The 19,036-nt window shown below is 32.5% G+C and overlaps 1 protein-coding gene across 5 annotated transcripts in view; it reads right to left on the bottom strand.

Annotated features, from left to right (window-relative positions):
• LIPI (lipase I) overlaps positions 1 to 19,036 on the bottom strand; it is a 56,849-nt gene that overhangs the window by 37,196 nt on the left and 617 nt on the right. Inside the window, exons 1-2 of one of the 5 annotated variants that reach the window (XM_031674453.2) lie at positions 14,529 to 14,686; positions 2,074 to 2,459 (exon numbers count right to left, since the gene is read on the bottom strand). In XM_031674453.2, coding sequence (XP_031530313.1) covers positions 2,074 to 2,459; positions 14,529 to 14,574 — 432 coding nt within the window. In that variant the 5' untranslated portion in view covers positions 14,575 to 14,686. Of the gene's footprint in view, positions 1 to 2,073; positions 2,460 to 4,244; positions 4,307 to 10,945; positions 11,024 to 14,528; positions 14,687 to 19,036 lie in introns of those variants that run through there. The other 4 variants (XM_072967713.1, XM_072967708.1, XM_072967692.1 and 1 more) reach the window with 4 other exon arrangements.

Consider the following 19,036-nt stretch of genomic DNA (forward strand, 5'->3'; position numbering starts at 1 on the left):
GGAATGGAATTTTATAATTTTAAAACAACTGTATCTTTATTCAACATTTTCCATAAAATATCTGATTTTTCTCTACACATTTTAATACTATTAAATTTTTATTTAAAAATCATAAAACAAACTTCATTTTAATCTAGAATAGCATATGCAAAATAACACAATTAATAAAGCATTTTATAATAATAACAATAATTAAACATTTTGGGGTACTTTGTGCTAGCTACATTGATAAGTGCTTTATAAATCTCATATGTAATATTCTTAATAGTCCTATGAGTTATTTATTGTTATCCTATTGCCAAAAACTTTCTCTGATACCCATTAAATGCTGAATAAATATGGTTTGATAATGAGTTTCGAAAGCCCAATATACTTATTACTATAAGGGGAAAAGATGGACTTAAAGTCCAGGTCTATTTAACTTCAAAGTATATATTAATCTACCTCTCTGTTTTATCTGTAGACTGTGACAAAGACTTTAGGGAGACTGAACAGTGTGAATAGTCAGCCTCACTTCAGAGATGATAATATGAGACTCGGGAATTTTAAGTGATTTCCTCAGATCATAAACTGGAGAGTTATGGAGCCTGATCTTCCAAGCCCAACTTTTGAACACCTCTTAGAGTCTCAGCCCAGGGGTGGGGGGTGGGGGGCATCAGGAGCTTAAATGAAGGAGAATCTGTTCTACCACACTTTCAGGAAGCAGGTGATGGTCCAGCCTACACAGTGAAACTTCTGATGGCTTATGGTAAAATGTGGAGCATTTACTCTAATGAGAAACTAGATCCTGGTTTTCCAGGCACAGGGTGATAATTTTCTTCAAATTTCTAAGACCAATGCCCAGAAGCCTGAGGGAGTATTGCTCTCAACTTTAATGCTACTGGTCTTTTATCCCTTCTCCCTAGTATGAAGCCTTTGCAAGCAAAATCAAAGTTAGAAATTTATCTCATACTACAAATTTTCCTAAATTTCTCTATTTAACATTCACATTTTCCACACTTTGAGTTACATATTTATGAGTTAGAGAAAAGACCACTACTAAAAGGAAAAATCAATTATGTAATTTAAAGACTATCAGAATGGGTGAATCAAGTACTTCCTGTCTCTCCAGAGGGATGCTTGGGGTTTGTCCAAATTTGGAGATGTAAAAATAATGATACCTGATTATATTCAATGGTTATTATATGCCAAATACTGATGAAGAATTAATTTCATTTAATACTTAGCTAAGATATCGATATAAAGTTTTGCTATGGCATAGGATAACAAAAGGAAAGACAAGGAAATGAGGCAGAAAGGTTAAGCAATTGCTCCAAGTCACACAGATAAGGGATAGATTTGGTCTTTGAACCCTTCCATTCTGACTCCTAACCACAGCATGCAACTGCTTCCTGGATCTGTGATGCTTGCTCAATTTCGGCAGAGACTTGGAAGTTCAGCACAACCCAACTCAAAGGCAGATATCAAGACCAAAGAATGCCCCCAAATCAGATATCCACCCTTCTTTCTCTCAAGTGCCCATTACCACTAGCTCTCTCTAGAATAGACATGGATCTCCATGTGGATTGATTTAGGAAAACAGAGATCATTAAACCAACAGATAACCTAGACCGGTACTGAATTTATTTGACCCTTCCAAACCCTAGACCCAAAGGCTGGACAAATCTAAATAGACCTGCCTTGAAGGTTGGCAAAAGTGTGCTATTTTCAAGGTGTTTTTCCCTCAATTTTACCAATGTACACTTTACTATAAGCATATTAGACATGCCTTAGAAAAGATGTCTTAAAAATCCAATGCTTATATAGTTTATCTCCCCTATCCACATAGAATTACCACCTTATTGTGAAGTCAGCATAGGTAGTTAAAAAAAAATCTAAAATATTTTAAGAAAAAAATAACTGAATCTTTAAGATAATTTAAAAAATAAGACAGGTCATATCTAGGTATACAATTATCCATTTACACAAAGAAATGTTTATGGGAAAACAGTTTTATCTTATTACCACTTTGTAGTATTACATAACATGCTGTATATTGTATAACATATTTAATACATAAAATTCCAAACTTACCAAAAGATTATGAATGTACCTACTCAAACTCACAGCAACTTTTCTGGTATTTTTAACTGCTCTATTGTAAAGAAAAGTTGTAGCACCTCGGTTCCAGTCTACTATAATTATATTCACATTGTCTTGGTTCAACAAAATCCTTACAAATTTCTGAAGCCACGATGGAGTGGAGCCCATTGGTCTGTATCCATGAATAAGCCAGACTGTTTTCTTGCTTGTGTTGAAATGAACATTAAGTGAGTTGTCCTGCTGAAACAGTGGCTCTGCACAATTTGGGTTGTTCCTTGTATACAATATCAGAATTACCTCCATTTTGGGAATAAACAGATCTTTGAAGGAATCCTTTACACTTAGCTGAGAGAATTCAAGGCATGGTCCTTTATTCTCTGAAATTAAAAAAATATATATATATCAGTCAAGCTGAGTATTGGGATAGTATTTGATTCAATTCCTGTTGCTGTTACAAGGAAAAGAATTGAGCTTGGAGGGTGAGGAGGATTTCATTTTATTAGCACTTTAACATAATTTACTGAGCAACTACAATGTTTAAAGTAATTCACTGATTACTTAAACAGACTTTTTGAACTAGACATATTCAAATTTTTACAATGAAATACAGAAATAAATGTGGTTGGTTAAAAAGTAAAAATTAATTTTTATTTGTACAAAATAGCAATCGTATGACTAATGTAATTAATATTATTAATAAGGAAATTGTTATACACACCAATCAACAGAAGTCCATAAATTATGAACTTTAATAGAAATTTTGCAGAAGAATGTTTAGATATGGGTAAGTATTAGAAAAAAACATACTTTACCTGACTAGTGAGCAAATAAATACAAATCAAAACAAAAAAATGTATCATTCCTTCATATCAAATTAAACAAAATGGAAAATCCTTTTAATACATAATATCTATAAGGGTAAATGCAAAGGTTCATATAACATGGATGCTGAGAGCATAAGTTGATACATCCTTTTGAAATTTTATACATGTGTATGTGTATACTACACACACATAATCTTAAAAATGTTCACTCGTCTTGATTTCTTTCTAGGATTTACATTAATGAAGTAAACAATTTGTATTAAATGTAAAGACATTAATTATAGGGTTATGCATAATCACACAAAAATTTAAAATACTTTAATTATCATCATACAGAATTTTATCAATGTGTGCATCCTATTTGTCTATCCATCTACCTACATATCTATCTATCCATCCATACATTCTAGAAGGAAGTAGGGCAGAAAATGAAACAACTAGGCCAAATCAATGGCAATAGTCACTACTAGGCAGGGAAACATGGCTTTTTTTTTTTCTTTTCATAGTTTTAAGAATTGTTCATTTTTTTGCAAAATTAAGTATATAGCCTAAAAATATTTTTTTAAATGAGAGCATAAGATCGTACTGCTTCTGGAAATTTAACTTGGCAAGAAGTTTGGAAAAACAATTTGTCAATATATATCAAAAATTCATAAAAGTACTAGTAAAGTTTATGCCAGTAATTACACTTCTAAGAATCTGTCCCAAGAAAATAGTCCAAAAATATATTTAAAAGAACTAATATACACTATTTTATACTGGAGAAACAGAAGCAATTGAAATGCCCAGAAATAATGGCGCACTTAAGTAAATTTCATATATGCATATTTGATAAATTTAAATAAATATTTTAACATATGTAAATATGTATTTTAAATGACATATATATTTGGGAAATCAATATTAATATGCATTAGTGACAATCATTCTTGTTTGGAGAGTATATATGTGATATTGTCACAATTATTTAGAAGATAAAGAAGGCAGTGAAAAAGCAGCAAGACCTGCATTCAGTTCCCATGTTAACAGCCAGGAGATATTTGGACAAGTGAAAAACTTTGATACTTCATTTGCTCTAAGTACTAAGAAATGAGGAAGTGGAGAGGAGGTATAAATTAAACTTCAGTGCAATATCAGTGCTGACTATATCGTACAAATTGTGTAGGAAATTGTGCTTGTCCACCTTCCTACCAGCTGAAACTCTGAGAAGTTCAAATGCAATGGATATATCCAAATTGCTAGTCCACTCTAAACCAAGGTAGACTGTACCTCGCCCTGGAATGAGGAATGAGGAATAAACAATAGCCTCCTTGTGATAAAATAAGGAAAATAAATCACCTAAAACCATGAAGAGAAACATCTATCGTCCATTACCAGATGTAGAAGTAATTGCAGAAAACTTTTTGTCACCTTCAATAGAATGCAAGAAAAATCACATCTCAAAAACAGGAAACCATTGTGAGAAAATTTATTGAGGCAAAAAAAAAATAGGTTAGGTTAAAAAGGGAATAACAAGATACTCTAATTCAGGAAAAGTAAAAATGCAAATGTCAAGTAAAAATTCACATTATAGATGCTAAAACATGGAAATCTCACCTTATAGTAAGAAATGAAGGAAGAAAGATATTTAAATTATAAAGGTAAACATAGATTTGAGACAGGGAATAATGATTCAAATTAAAAATCATCAATATTCCCCTGGCAGGTGGGGGAGGAATTGGAGAGAGAGAGAGAGGGTAGCAGCTAAAACAATTAAAGAAATAACTGCTTACCAGGGTGTACCAACTGAAAAAGACTCAACACAATCTAGAGAAAATCATTTAATCAGGTTCACCAAGAGAATTCCTAAAACCTAGCTTGGGTTTCAAGAGAAAATATTCTAAAAATATCAAGGCAGAAAATTCAAGTTACAAATAAAAGAATGAAGTTATGACTTCAGATTTACAAAACAATGCATCAGACAGATAAAAGTGTAATAAATGAAGATTTTAAGTGCAAAAGTTTGTGACCTAATAATTTCAAATTCTTCCTAAAATACACCACTCATAACTGACTAAGTGCAGGTCCTGAAATCATCCCTGTTAAATAAATGATAGATTTACTGAAGACAAGATCCATGGAAACTCACAGCATAAAAAGATTGAAAGTGATCATAGAAACAAGTCAGACACCAATTTATGTGTAAATATTATAAAACTGAGTAAAACATGAATGCAATCTATGGTACAAAAATTCCTTAACTGGGGTACTCAAAAGATGTTAATTTAACATTTTTTAATAAATAGATAAGTATGGATTTTAAAAGATATTAAAACTTAACTGTTAGCCATTACTATATAAACAATACATATAACTTTCTACACACTAAAAATATAAAAGTATAACAAACAGTGTATGTATATCCAAAAGATACAAAGAAATTTGAAAACTAAAAATAGAAAGTAGAAAGTATAAAACAAAATGATAAAATTACACGAGAAAAAAATCTTTGTGATCTATAAACAGCTACGTAACTGTATAAATCCTGCCTATTACAAAACAAAAAAAGTCAGATTTCATAAGAAAAAAATTAGAAAATTAGGTATAAAATATTTAAAAGAAGTGCATGGGAAATTTTAAATAATTGGAGAGGTAGGTGTATCCTACATAAATAAAATGAAAGGAAATTAGGTTGATATACTAGATTGCAGTGATGGCTCCAATTCATCTTTCCTGATGTCCATGCCATTTGCCTTGCAACTTTGAGATATTCTCCCATCATAAATGGGGTGACTTGCTTGATGTGGGTACAAATATTACAGCTTGCCCTGGAAAATAGGACCTTGGTAGACATAATGCAAGCAGATGCTGAACTGGGCTTGCCCTTTAGGGCTAGGCCTCTCATACTTCTTCTGTCACCATGAGAATACCCCAGGTCTGGCCTGCTAGAAAAGGAAAAACAGGTGTAAAAGAGCTAAGTTGTGTTAGTCTCCCCAGCTGATCGATAGCCAGTCAACAGCCAAACATGCCAGTGAAGCCAACAAAGAAGAGCAGCGCCTAAGGAATTCCCACCTGACTCCATGCAGGTGAGTAATAACTGCATTACATCAAATGCCACTGGGGGTGTGGGGTTTTATTTTATTTTGTTTAGCTTTATTCTGATATCATATAATCAACTTCACTGGTTATATTAATATCACGTTAAGAAAACAAACAAACCTTTCTAAATGGTACCAAAAAGTTACACTAGTATATTGTAAAGCTCTTACAGAACATCACACTGAATCAACTCTCGTAGATTTTAGGAGTAGAAAGAGAAATAAAATCCTATGCATCAAAAACTTATAAGCATCCTCAATAAGATTATCAGTGCTTTTCTCAGCAGAAATTTTGCAGGCCAGAAAACAGAAAGATGATATATTTTAGTATTGTTAAAGAGGAAAACGCTCCACCTAGAATCCTGTATCTAGCAAAACAGTTCTTCAAAAATGAAAGAGAAATTAAGACATCCCCAGACAAACAAAAGCTGAGGGACTTCATTAACACTATGACAGCTCTATCTGAAACAATAATGGGAACCCTTCCAGTTGAAATGAAAGGACATTAGACAATAACTTGAAGTCCTATGAAAATATAAAGTTCTCTGGTAAAGGTGAATTACGAACAAATATAAAAACCAGTATTATTGAAATTTTGATTTGTAATTCTATTTTCCACAGGATTTAAAAGACAAATGCATAAAATTATAAATCTGTGTTAGTGAGTATATAGTACATAAAGATATAACTGAGTCATTAATAACATAAATTGGGAGAAACAGCTTAAAGGAGTAGAGTATTTCATACGAAAGTTAAGTTTTTATTGAAGTCTTTATTATCTTTATTGAAGTTAAGTATCAATTTAAGATAAATTGTGATAACTTTAGATGTTACATGTAATTACTATCATAACCACAAACAAAATAATCTATAGGATATGCACAAAAGACAAAGAGTAGGAAATCAAAATGTGTCATTACAAAAAAATTAACTGAAAACAAAGGAAGAAATGAGATGCTTCAAATCCATTAGGATGGCTACCATTAAAAAAAAAAGGCAACTGTTGGCAAGAATGTGGAGAAATTGGGACTCTTGTGCATTGCTGATTGGGATGTAAAATGGTGCAACTGCTATGGAAAGTCGTATGGTGAGGCTTCAAAAAATTAAAAGTAGAATTACCATATATTCCAGAAATCCCACTTCTGAGTATATACCCCCCCAAAAAATTAAAGTAGAGACAAAAAGAGATTCTTATACACACATGTTCAAAGCCTTTAAATTACTCAAAAAGTGGAAGGAACCCAAATATCCATCAAAAGATGAATGGATGAACAAAATCTGGTATATACATATGGTGGAATATTATTCAGCCTTTAAAAGGAAGGAAAGTCTTACACATGCTACAATATGAAAGAACTTTGAAAACACTATATTAAGTGGAATAAACCAGTCACAAAAATACAAGTGCTATATTATTCCACTTATATGAGGTACCTAAACAAGTCAAATGTATAGAGACATAAAGTTGAACACTGGTTGCCAAGTTCTGGGAAGAAGTAGAAAATGGGGAATTTAAGGGGTTTAGACATTCAGTTTGCGAAGATGAAAATGTTCTGGAGATGGATGGTGGTGATGATTGCACAACAGTATGAATGTACTTAATGCCACTGAACTGTACACTTAAAAATGTTTAAAATGGAAACTTTTAATATATGTTTTACCACAAAACAAAACAAACAAAAACCTTACAGAATCCAATTCCTTTAATTATGGAGATCTGATTCCAGACTTGCTCTACTTCTGTAAACAATGAGAACACTGGATAAAATATATGAAAAAAAAAAGTTTAGACATTGGACAACAAGAAGCACAGGACTATGATATCTGAGGAAGGGAAACACATGATTTGAACCCTATACCTAACATCTTTTTGTCTGGAGGCAGTTTCCAGACTTCAGTGTAGGAAGGTTGAGTACAACAAAGAATGGTGATTTTTACTGAGTGGGGGAGAAAGACTGGAGTTGGAGGAAGCAGAAGCAACTAGAATTTGTATCACAGAGTGTCATAAAGGAAGGAGCTATGCAGAGGCAGAGCCCCAAATTCTGCAGAGAGGTCTCCTGGAATCTGTTGCTGGAGACAAACCTATGCCAGCCTAGGGTGAAACTCTACAAAGAGCTGTAAATGCAACAATTCCAAAGGTCACAGCTGGTTAGGAGACACTGAAGTTCTGACTAGCCAGTGTAGAAAAACCTTAATGAACATCAGGGACATTTTGTAGAGATCCTAGAAGAGTTAGACTTGGTTGTAATGGGGCTACACTAGTTCTAGAGTAAAAGAATTTAGACCCATTCTTTCTCCCTTTCATTCTCTCAACTCTGCTTGCTTTGATTTGGCTTCATTCTCTTGCAGGCTACAGGCTATGTGTGTGAAATATTGAGAGGAAATATTTGCAATCTTGAGTGAGCAAAGAATTTTTTGGATAATACACAGTAAGCATAAAACATAAAAGTGATACATTGGAAACTGTCATAATGAAGGATGTTTGCTCCTAAAAGGACATGGTTAAGAATGTGAATATGCAGTCTTACAAAACGTACATCTGAAAAAGTACCTGTATCCAGCATATATATGTGTGTATGTGTTGTACGTGTGTATCTAAATACATGTATATGTAAAATAAGAAAAGTCAATTTAAAAATTCACAGAATTGGAAGACACTTCACAAGAGATGGTCTAATGATCACGAGGCTCAAAAAGATGTTCAACATCATTAGTCACCAACAAAATGTAAAAAGGAGTAAGCTGATTACACACGCAACAACTTTGATGAATCTCAAAACATCATACTGAGTAAAAGACTCCAGAAACAAAAAAAAAGTATATATTGTTGAATTCCACGTATATGAAATTCTAGAAAAGGGGTATCTAATCTAGAGTGTCAGAAAGCAGATCAGAGTTGTATGGAGCCAGAAGTAGGCGGGGGGGACTAATTGCTAGAATCTAAATTTTTTGATGCAAGAACTGTCTTGTATCTTGATTGATGAGATGTCTTGGGGAAGGTGAAAAGTGTACAAGAATAATGAATGAAATTTTAAAGATAATAAGGGGGCATGATTTAAATTATATTTATAAGTTGAGTAAAAAGAGGCCTGTGAACTGAGTCAAGAAGTGATAGACAGATTAATGAGACAGAATGGGAACACCCAGAAATACACTCTATTATCCATGATACCTAAGGCAGTTCAGAGTAGTCAAAAGTAACAGATTTTTAGATAATGATTACGATAATTATTTGATTCTAGTTATATTTTAAAAACGTTCCATGTAAAAGTATAATTATATGAACTAGAAGAGGAATATAGTTAATATGTACGTGATCCCAGGTTGAGGAATAGCTTTTTAGCATAAAAACCAAGGAAGAAACCATAAAGCATGAGACCAATAGACTCCACAGCACATGAATTTAAGAGTTCTGTACATAAATGCTATAAACTAGTCAAATGAGAAAAAGCTTACAGAAATATTTTCAATATAAAATAGAAAAGGGGTTCATATTCCAATTGAACACCAAGTAGAGAATATGAACAGACATTTTACAAAATTAAATATTAAAACAGCTCACAAGCATAACAAAATGTGCTCAGTCTTCTTAAAATCTAATAAAGATGAATTAAAATTATATTGCCATGTCATTTTTATCATCATACCCATGACCATTAACACCAATGTACATCACAAGACTTTTAAAGGCAGTTATTTAGGAATCAACTATGTGGCAATGTAAGCCTACAAAAATAAATTATGAGGTATCCGTGATGATACAGCAATTAAGAAATCTATATAGTCCATGTGTATACACATATAGTCCTAATTTTAGCTGTAATATATAGTATATATAGTACACTCTAAACACACACATTTGTGCACATACACATGTATTTATTGTACTAGAACTGGTAGGAAATAAATCGATACCTTAATTGTAGTTTGTGATAACGGTAATATTAAGAGTAGATTTTTTTTCTGTTTTTCTATATTTTTCTGTATGTTTTTCTCTTTTCTATATTTTAGTATTTCTGAGTGTTCTAGATCGAAAATACTTATTTGTTAGTTTTATATTGAGGAAAGAATGGTTTAAATAGACTTCAGTTAATTAAAAAATAACAAATAATGTTACCAGCAAAAAAAGATATTTAGAACAGCAAAATAAATACTGATTTTTAAGCCTGTTTGGAAATTAACAAACTGAGGTTCTCAGGGCTAGACCAAATAACTCCATTGTGATTAGAAATTCAACAGCAGGAGCACAAAATTGGACTTCATTGTCAAATGTGTAGAAAGATAATTACTCTAGCAGTAATCTCAACAGAGCGATACATTGAGAAAGAATTCTGAAAATCTTAGGTTTCAAATTATAAAGCAGTAAATTTTTTAAAAAATATGAAAGACATATGAAGTTAGGAATAATGATTCTAGGTTGTTCAGCTCCATCTCTGAAATATATTCCGATTACAGTTATGATGGCTGTGAAGAAGAGGACAAGGAGATCAAAATGGACAGAGTCCAGAGGAGTGGACAGCACCTTGGACATGGACAGCTGAGCCCCAGGTGCCTCTAGCTTCTCTCAAACATCCCTTATGACTCTGAGCAAAATTATATATATAAACAAAAGGAGTTGAAAAAACAGTCCCTGTGATTGTGTTACTCTAATAATCTTTGACTTCAAACCCATATGTTCACACTTGCTGAGGCAACTTTGTCTTGCAACTTTCAAGACTGACCAAGTGAATAACAGAGGGGCCTCAAAACTCAGTCATAAAAAGTTACCAATCCTAACACATCCTGGAAAGATTTAACCCTTCTTCCTCTGATAATCCTCTGAAACCCACATTCATCCCCAAAAGCCTGCACGAAAACCTCCTTCCTTCTCTTTCTTCATTTCTGAAAACAAAATGTTTTTGTCAACAGAAATAGCAGTGACATCAATGATAATAATAATAATGATGATTTATGGTTATTTACCAGTCACTCTGTGCGGGCACTGTAGTGTTTTGCATTTGCTATCTTTCCTTTCATTTTATGTATGAAGAGGTTAAATGATCTGTCAAAGGTCACACAACTAGAAGCAACAGAATATTTCTGGGTGAGATCGTAAAAGTATGAGCTTCTTTATGGCACAAGTTATTATGTAAACAGTTGAGCAACATAAATGAGACTCTATCAGAAGTTCCCCAGTTCAATTATTTATTACATGTAATAAGAAGAATGAAAACCTGGGGCCAGCAGAATTCCAGATACAAAACGATGGACTAAATTGAAGACAGAAGTTTGCATGGCCATAGAGCCAGCTGAGACACAAAAGTGTAGGCAAAACTTTAAAATCCCTGAAGGCTCGTGGTAGAAAGCAATACCGTATCTTTAATTTTCTGATTCTGAAGCAATCAAAGCACATTTAGAAAACAGACATTTATTTAACATTTCATAAGAAATCAAGATGCTCAATCAGTAACTTTTCAACTGTAAAAATGTTTGGAAAGCTGCTGAAAATGAAGCTGACTTCACAACCAAACTAAAGTAGGTGACTGATAAGTCTTTAGACCAGAAATTTCCAAGCATGGGTTTAAATATAGGTGTCAAAAATGACTGGGAAAGTTTGCTCAAAAAGTAGTTTCTCCAGCCATCCCCAGAGATCCTGTTTTAGTTTGTACAACTGCATTTTTAAATGCATAACCCAGAGGATTCCAATATAAGTAGTCCTGAACAGGTCTACCCTAAGTGTACACAGGTAGATACGGCCCTCCACTTGGAAATCCATCAGAGAGAATTACAGAGAAAGTGCATATGGAAGAAAACACAATGGATTATTATAACCTAAACTGTATTGCTTTATAATTGCCCAAATTGCTCATTTACGTTATCTTCTTTGAGCTTCACGATGCAGTTAGAAGGTATTAAAACTTTTACTTCCATCTAAAACTCAGGAAACTGATGTTCAGGGAGGTTAAGTGACTTTGGCGTGGGATAACAAGGCACCAGGACTAGACTCTGGGTCTTTCAATAGCAAATCCCATGTTCTTTCATGTTACTCTTATTTTAAAATAACTTTGGTACAATGAATTATAAAGTTGCTTGTGGGCATATGATGTTAGTAAATAAGTAGAAATAAATTACTAGTTAGATCAGAAAGATTTTTAAACAATTTAGGGAAAAAATAATGATGAATTTATTGAAGCAGTAAGGCTCACGATTCCATGGGTTTGGGAAAGATCATTACCCTAGAAACAGCCTACTAAGTAAGGTTCTACAAATTTCTGTACTCTTACTACTGGAAGTGTGGTACATATACCCATGGGCATCACCTGGGAGGTTATTAGAATTTTAGAATCTTGGGTTTCACCTCCAACCTATGGAAAAGAATCTGCATTTTTAAACACATTCTCAGGTGTCCTGTATCACATATTGTAAGTTCTAGCATCTTAGAAAGATGACTCCATTTTTCTGAATTTCACTTTCTTCACTTGCGAAATGAGAAAGATGAATTAATCTATCTTAACATTTCTTCTATAGGCCACTCGTGGGAGCACAGGCATTGGCAAACTGGCTTGTGGGCTAAATCTGACCAGCAAGCTAAAAATGGTTTTTACATTTCAAATGGATGAAAAGAATAATAGTATTTTGTGACATCTAAAAATGATAAAAAAAATTCAAATTTTAGTGCCCATTAATAAATTTTAATTAGAACACAGATATACTCATTGGTGTATTAATTGTCTGTGGCTGTTTTCATGCTATATGGTAACAGAGTTGAATGGATGCAACAGAGACTGTACGGCCCTCAAAGCCTAAGATACGTAGTATCTGGCCCTTTACAAGGTGCCTCATTAGCTCAGTAGGTAGTGCGTCCGTCTCATATCTGTCCCTTTACAAAAATATTTGCGGACACTTGCTAAAATAATAATAGTAACAACCACAACAACCATTTAAGCTGTTACTATGAATCAGAAAGTGTACTAAGAATACATATGCATATAATTTGAATATATATGCATATAGACACATATTTTTATATATGGTAGTTTGTTCAGCTATCTCTGTACTTCCATTTGATTCTACTTAAAAATTTTGAAACCATCTGATTAATCCCAGTTTTTCAGAGTGTTTTTCCTTTTCAAAGGCAGATGTAATCACAGTGATTTTTATGTTGAGGAGTTTGAGCTATGCCCCCCAAAAAGTACATTTCAGAACCTCTAGTGGGGGAAGGAGGAGCATGTAAAATCTAAATAAAAGATACTTATATGAAATAAATTACTGAAATTTCAATAAAATATTTCAATAAAATAGGCAGGTAGGAATTCATACAAAATGAGAGAAAGCATACGAATTTGTATAGTTAAGGATGATTTTTAAGACTCATCAGATCTTTAATTTTCTTATTTTCTATTTACTGTTATTAATATCTAAAAGGTCTGATATTTTATTTTTGTCAATTAAGTATGTCAGAAGCATACTTAGTAATTATATCTGAGTTTTCCCAATTGAAAATGTAGGCAACTTTCTAACTACTAATCAAAACAATAATCTAAGAAAGTCTACAACACAAGTTTATATATAATCTAAACTATACTAAAATGATGTACAATGATGTCAACTATGATATGACACAAAATTTAGGGGCCTAGACTTCAGATTTCTTTGATTTTCAAATTAAGGTACCACTACATTACAGAAACATAAAATGCCTATCAAGAGAATTTCAAGTGAGTAAGTTCTAAATGATAAATTGCATATTAGTACCATTTCAACTGTATTTGAATGAAAACTTAAACATTTCCAGAATTCATTGTTAGCTCACATATCCAATTGAAAAGAAATAATTTGAATTTCTAGCTGATTTTTTAAGATTGTTCGAGTATGTATGCATTCAATAATTTTTAAAAGAAATTTAAACCAAAGAAAATGTCCTGCTTTTGCAAAATCTCTACGGGAAACTATTCCTTGTGAACTTTAAAGTTCCTGCTTTTCTTTTTACCATAAAGTAGAACAAATAGTCCTACTTTATTACCATAAAGTAGTAAACCAGGACAATAAAGTTCAGCTTTATAATAACAAACTTGTTTTAATTTTTGTTTTGCTTTACCGTAACGGGACAAAAGAAAAAGAAAGTTGTAGTATATGTTTACATTGTTTGTTTTGCAATTGACAATTTACCTATGTAAAAACTTTCCTCAAAAGCAGGGTTATTTGAACAAATGAAATTGAAACAAGATGTTTATTAAGGTATGATTTCAAATACTGAATTAATTTCTCTATTACTGAATTATTCTGGCTTTTTAGTCTTGAATATTTGTATTTGTTCTCTGTTTACAACTCCTTGTAGATTTTCTAGATACTAATTATCTGGAAAGTAAAATAAAATACAGGACAAACAATTTACTAAACACACATACAAACTTTCTTCATAATAATGTTTGATATAGTAGGTACCCATAATCATAGTAATTTTTTATACCATAGTGTCATAGCATTCTTTATCTCAGAATACAGACCATATTGATTATATTAAACACAATTTTTTAATATAAATACTTAAAGTATTAGTTCTTACCAGATCTTGCCCAGCACATCAAACAGAGAAAAATGTATACTCTCATTTGGAATCTGATAAAAGTAAAAGAAGCACTCAGGTTAACCAAAAAAAGAAATTCTGAAATTCATTAAAGTTTCTCTTTGGCAGGACTGTCACAGTCGGGTAGGTTTTAATGTAGAATATTCCTGGCCTTTCGCTCCTCCCTGTTTGTTGAAAAGGTGAGGTAGTTTGCCTTCTCCCATTTGGCTTGTGGTCATAAGAAGGATTTTTAAGTTACAGACTCTGTAATAAGTCACAAACATTCAGCTATACAAGTTGAATTTAAGGGACAGAAAAGTCTAATTATATCTTTCTTTATTCCTCTTAACCTCAGGATTTCAGAAGTGGTCAGGAAGAATATGTTTGTTGAAAACCTAAAGCAAATGCAATGTTAGAAAATGCTAGAAATGAAAAGAGTCAGGAAAGTTGTGGTTTATGTTCATTTTGATTACAAACTGAGTTGTCTTTATACACCATAAAATCAATAATAAAATCCATATCCATAAAGCTGCCAAGTATAAAATATGGCCTTTTATATTTATGTCATTTTGCAACCCAAACTCAGTGGCTATTTTAAAATTCAAAATGCTAGCCTGTCTCTTGAAATTTACAATTTGAAAATAAAAATGGTTTCGTTTTTAAAATAGCAAACATTTTAAAATTATTACAGTTTCTCTTTTCACACATTTACTTATTTTTTCCCTTATTTTCCTCCCAGCCATGGACTTCAATAGGCAGGGAAAACAGGAAATTGTTCTTCTCTATGTACATGCATCAACAGCTCAAAAATTAAATTTATCTTTTGGAAATTCAAGTCTTTGTAGATTTCCTAAGATATTTTAAGAACAGAGGTGTTTAATTCACAGCATCAATCAGTAGAAACTATCCTGAGGTCTGGGGAAGTGTTTCAGAGGATTCACAAACTAAATGAGGTATTCATTTAAAAATCACGAAAAATTTAAATGCTGATGAAATCTCATCATCATTTGGACCTGTCTGCTCTCTGGGAACTTATGTGAGACTTCATTTTTTAAAGGGGTACCACCACTTTGATTTGACTGGAGACCAACAAATAACCAAAGTCCTTCCTCATCATTTAGCTGTAATAACTGTACTTCTCTAACAAAGGTACAAGGAAAGCGCATCATTTCAGAATGTGGAAAGAGAATGTAATTGTCATATATGCTAAGAGAAATCTTCTTAACAAGTTTATGCTCAAGTTAAAAGACAAGCCTTTCCCATGTCATGTAAATTGCCTTTCGCTTTGTGCTTTTAATGTGATACTGTAATATGAACCGTGCATATTATTTTCATCTTAACCATTCTAAAGAGCTCATATTGAAAATACCAACTTGGCATTTAATATAGTACAATACATGGCAGAGTTTCAAAATATAAAATTATATTTCATTTTCATTTTTTTTTACTTACTGCCAATAGTAAGAAAGTTGGGGTTGTTAATATCCATTATTAAATGGGAAAATATTGAGGAATCATGAAATATTATGTAGAGTACCTGTAGTTTAGTAAGACAATATTTAGGCATAATTTAGTCTCCTTGGATATAAAAAGATGATTTTAAGAATCTTACAGTCATGCACACAGCATAAATCATACTATAAAAGTGAAAATGAGGATGACGATGATGATGAAATAAAATTGGTGGGACCCTATACACCAAGCATGCTTCTAAGCACTTTACAGGTAATTATAGTAGGTAGCTGAATAGTGTTTATTGAGAAGGGGGAGTCATTTTTTGTCAGAATGTATTTTGGCACAATCTTTTCATATGATTTAGCAAACTGTGTTAAAATGTTTAATGATCTACCCTTTGGTCCTGCATTTAAACATCCAAGAAACTTTCCTACAGAAATACTAACACATGTGCACAAAGATATATGAGCAAGGACGTTCATCTCAGCATTTTTATAATAGTCAAAAAATGGAAACATTGTAAATAATAGTGGGGGATTAGTCTAATTATATATATATATATACTGTGAATTAAAATTAATGATGTAGATAAATCAATATTTCTTGGTATAGAAAGCCTCCATTACATGGCTTTAGGCAATAAACGGCAAGCTAAAAAACAATATGTATAGTAAGGTTATTTTCCTAAAATATATTTTATGTTTATGCATAGATCAAAGTTAGAAAGGTTTTCCTCCAAAATGTTATCTCTGCTTGGTAGACTCATTTATGATTTTCACTTTCTTAGTTGTCTTTTTAAATATTACAAATATTTCTTTCCAATAAATGTCTAATATAAGTAAAACAACACAAAAAGTTCTATTTACTTAAGACAAATATAGTTAGGAAAATCAGAATAAAGACAAAATGAGGGTAAGAAAAAAAATGAAGACAAAAGTGAGGTCAATTTTTAAAAAGCATCCACTACACTCCCTTAATGTTTATTTCCCAAGTTTCTCCATTCATTCATCATGTATTCATTCACTTATGCAACTTTTATTAAGCATCTACTGATTTCCAGACATAACTTAGTTGCTGGACACACAAAGGAGAGACATTCATTTAGTTAAACTGTATTATTTCAACAATGATTTATGATATCTCTAAAGAGGTGTCAGAGATTGCTGACAGAGACACTGAAATATTATTTATCCTGTAGTATTTCACAGTGAGAAGGGCTTGGAAAAGGCCTATCTTGGAAAATGTATAATCACACAGATAGGGAAGCCAGCTAATCTACAGTGCAGAGTTCAGGGAAGCCTTGCAGGAGATGCTGTCTGGGCTGAGCTATGAAAGGGAATGTCACCTGAGCAGAGAAGGGGAGAAAGGAATTCTAGATATAGAGATAGAGAGATAGAGAGAGAGATAGAGAGAGAGAGATGTAAACATTTTCCTATTTGATGTCTTCATGCAGTTCGAGGTATAAGACCTGCTGATAAGAGTGAAGAAAAGTTAATTCTTTATAGTGTTCCATGCATTTAACCCATTTAATCTTATATGTGATTAATGGTCCAGGAAATGCTGAGAATAAAATGAATTCTTTTTAAGGGATCACTAGGTTTATCACCATGCATTCACTCAGTTTGAATTAGGAAATACAGTAAGCTTACAGCAGAAAAACCAAACAGATTGAGATCAAATTCTGAACAAACAGCTAACAGCATGAGCTGACTTTCAGAGCTTATACCATCAAATAATTACTCTAGAAGTACATGTACCATAAACTTATATACTGCCAAAAGAAAAGAGTATGTGGTAAGAATACCAAAATCATACACACTAGACAAAGAATGATGCAAAATTCAAAACAACAAGAAAATATGATCATGGCGTATATGTGCACTGCACATTTTACAATGAAATCTGAAGTTATAGCTCCCAGATAAGCAGTATATGTGGGAAAGTTAAAGAGAAAATATTTTGGTTTGCGTAAGATTTATGGGAAGATTTATGGGGAAAATGAACTCTAAAATAGATCTAAACATAATACAAACCTTCAAGGACCTATACGTTTGATCAAGCTATATTTGTTTTATGCCTACAATGTGCAAATTTTCTCAACCCCCTCCTACCTATTACAACAATGTTAATGAGAGAGGAAAGAAAGAATAAATGGAGACAAGACTTGTAGACTCATGATATACCAACTGAAGGTGACTACAGAAGTTACTGACACATAATTTTGAACTTAGATGTCCAAAAAGTCTGTTTGTCCCACTATGCTGTAAGGTTCAAGAGGGCGTATCTTACTCTTATACTTACCTTTGTCTCCCAAGGATTAGAAACAGTGCCTGGCACATAGTAAGCACTCAGAAAACATCTATTAAGTGAAGTAATTATATTAGTCCAATCCATTACTCAATAAACAGAACTTGAATTCCAAAAAGTGGAATTACTTATTTAAAGTCATAAAATTAAGTAATGTCAGAGTTCAGTTAGAAATCAGGATTCCAAATATGTGTCCCTTTTCATTAAAAAAGATGATTTCTTTGGTCCAGTAACCATGTAAAAGCATATCTTTTCAATTCAAAATGAATTATCATCACACCTAAGGCCAAACACAGTAAGACCAAACATTGTCCTTTTACTTAAACGGTATTTACAGGATGATTTCAAGGTCCTATGTAGATGTATGGTATCAGAAAGGAAACCAAATTAACAGTTGACAGTTATTTGATCAAAATATTGAAATTCTGAGTAAGTTTTCTTCCTCTTTTGTTTTAATTTTCTTTATTGTTTTTAGGATCTTTTAAAAAATTTTCCTCCAGCAAGAATTAATTCTTCACCTTGGTACCGTTTACAAAGTGTGGCCCTAATACAAAGTAAAAATATTGGATCCTATTACAAGAAGCCAGCAGCTCTCCTCAAGAATTCTGGCTTCAGTAACAAAACGTACTATAGTCTTTCTAGTATTCCTTGGTATAGACTGTTTTCTCAAGTTCATATGCCTTCTTGAGTCCACCTAAAACCTGTCTCCATTTTCACAGAATTCATTAGGGAGCACTTTCTAGGTA

This window comes from Vicugna pacos, chromosome 1 (genome assembly GCF_048564905.1).
Source record: "Vicugna pacos chromosome 1, VicPac4, whole genome shotgun sequence".
In the NCBI taxonomy this organism is placed as follows: Eukaryota; Metazoa; Chordata; class Mammalia; order Artiodactyla; family Camelidae; genus Vicugna; species Vicugna pacos.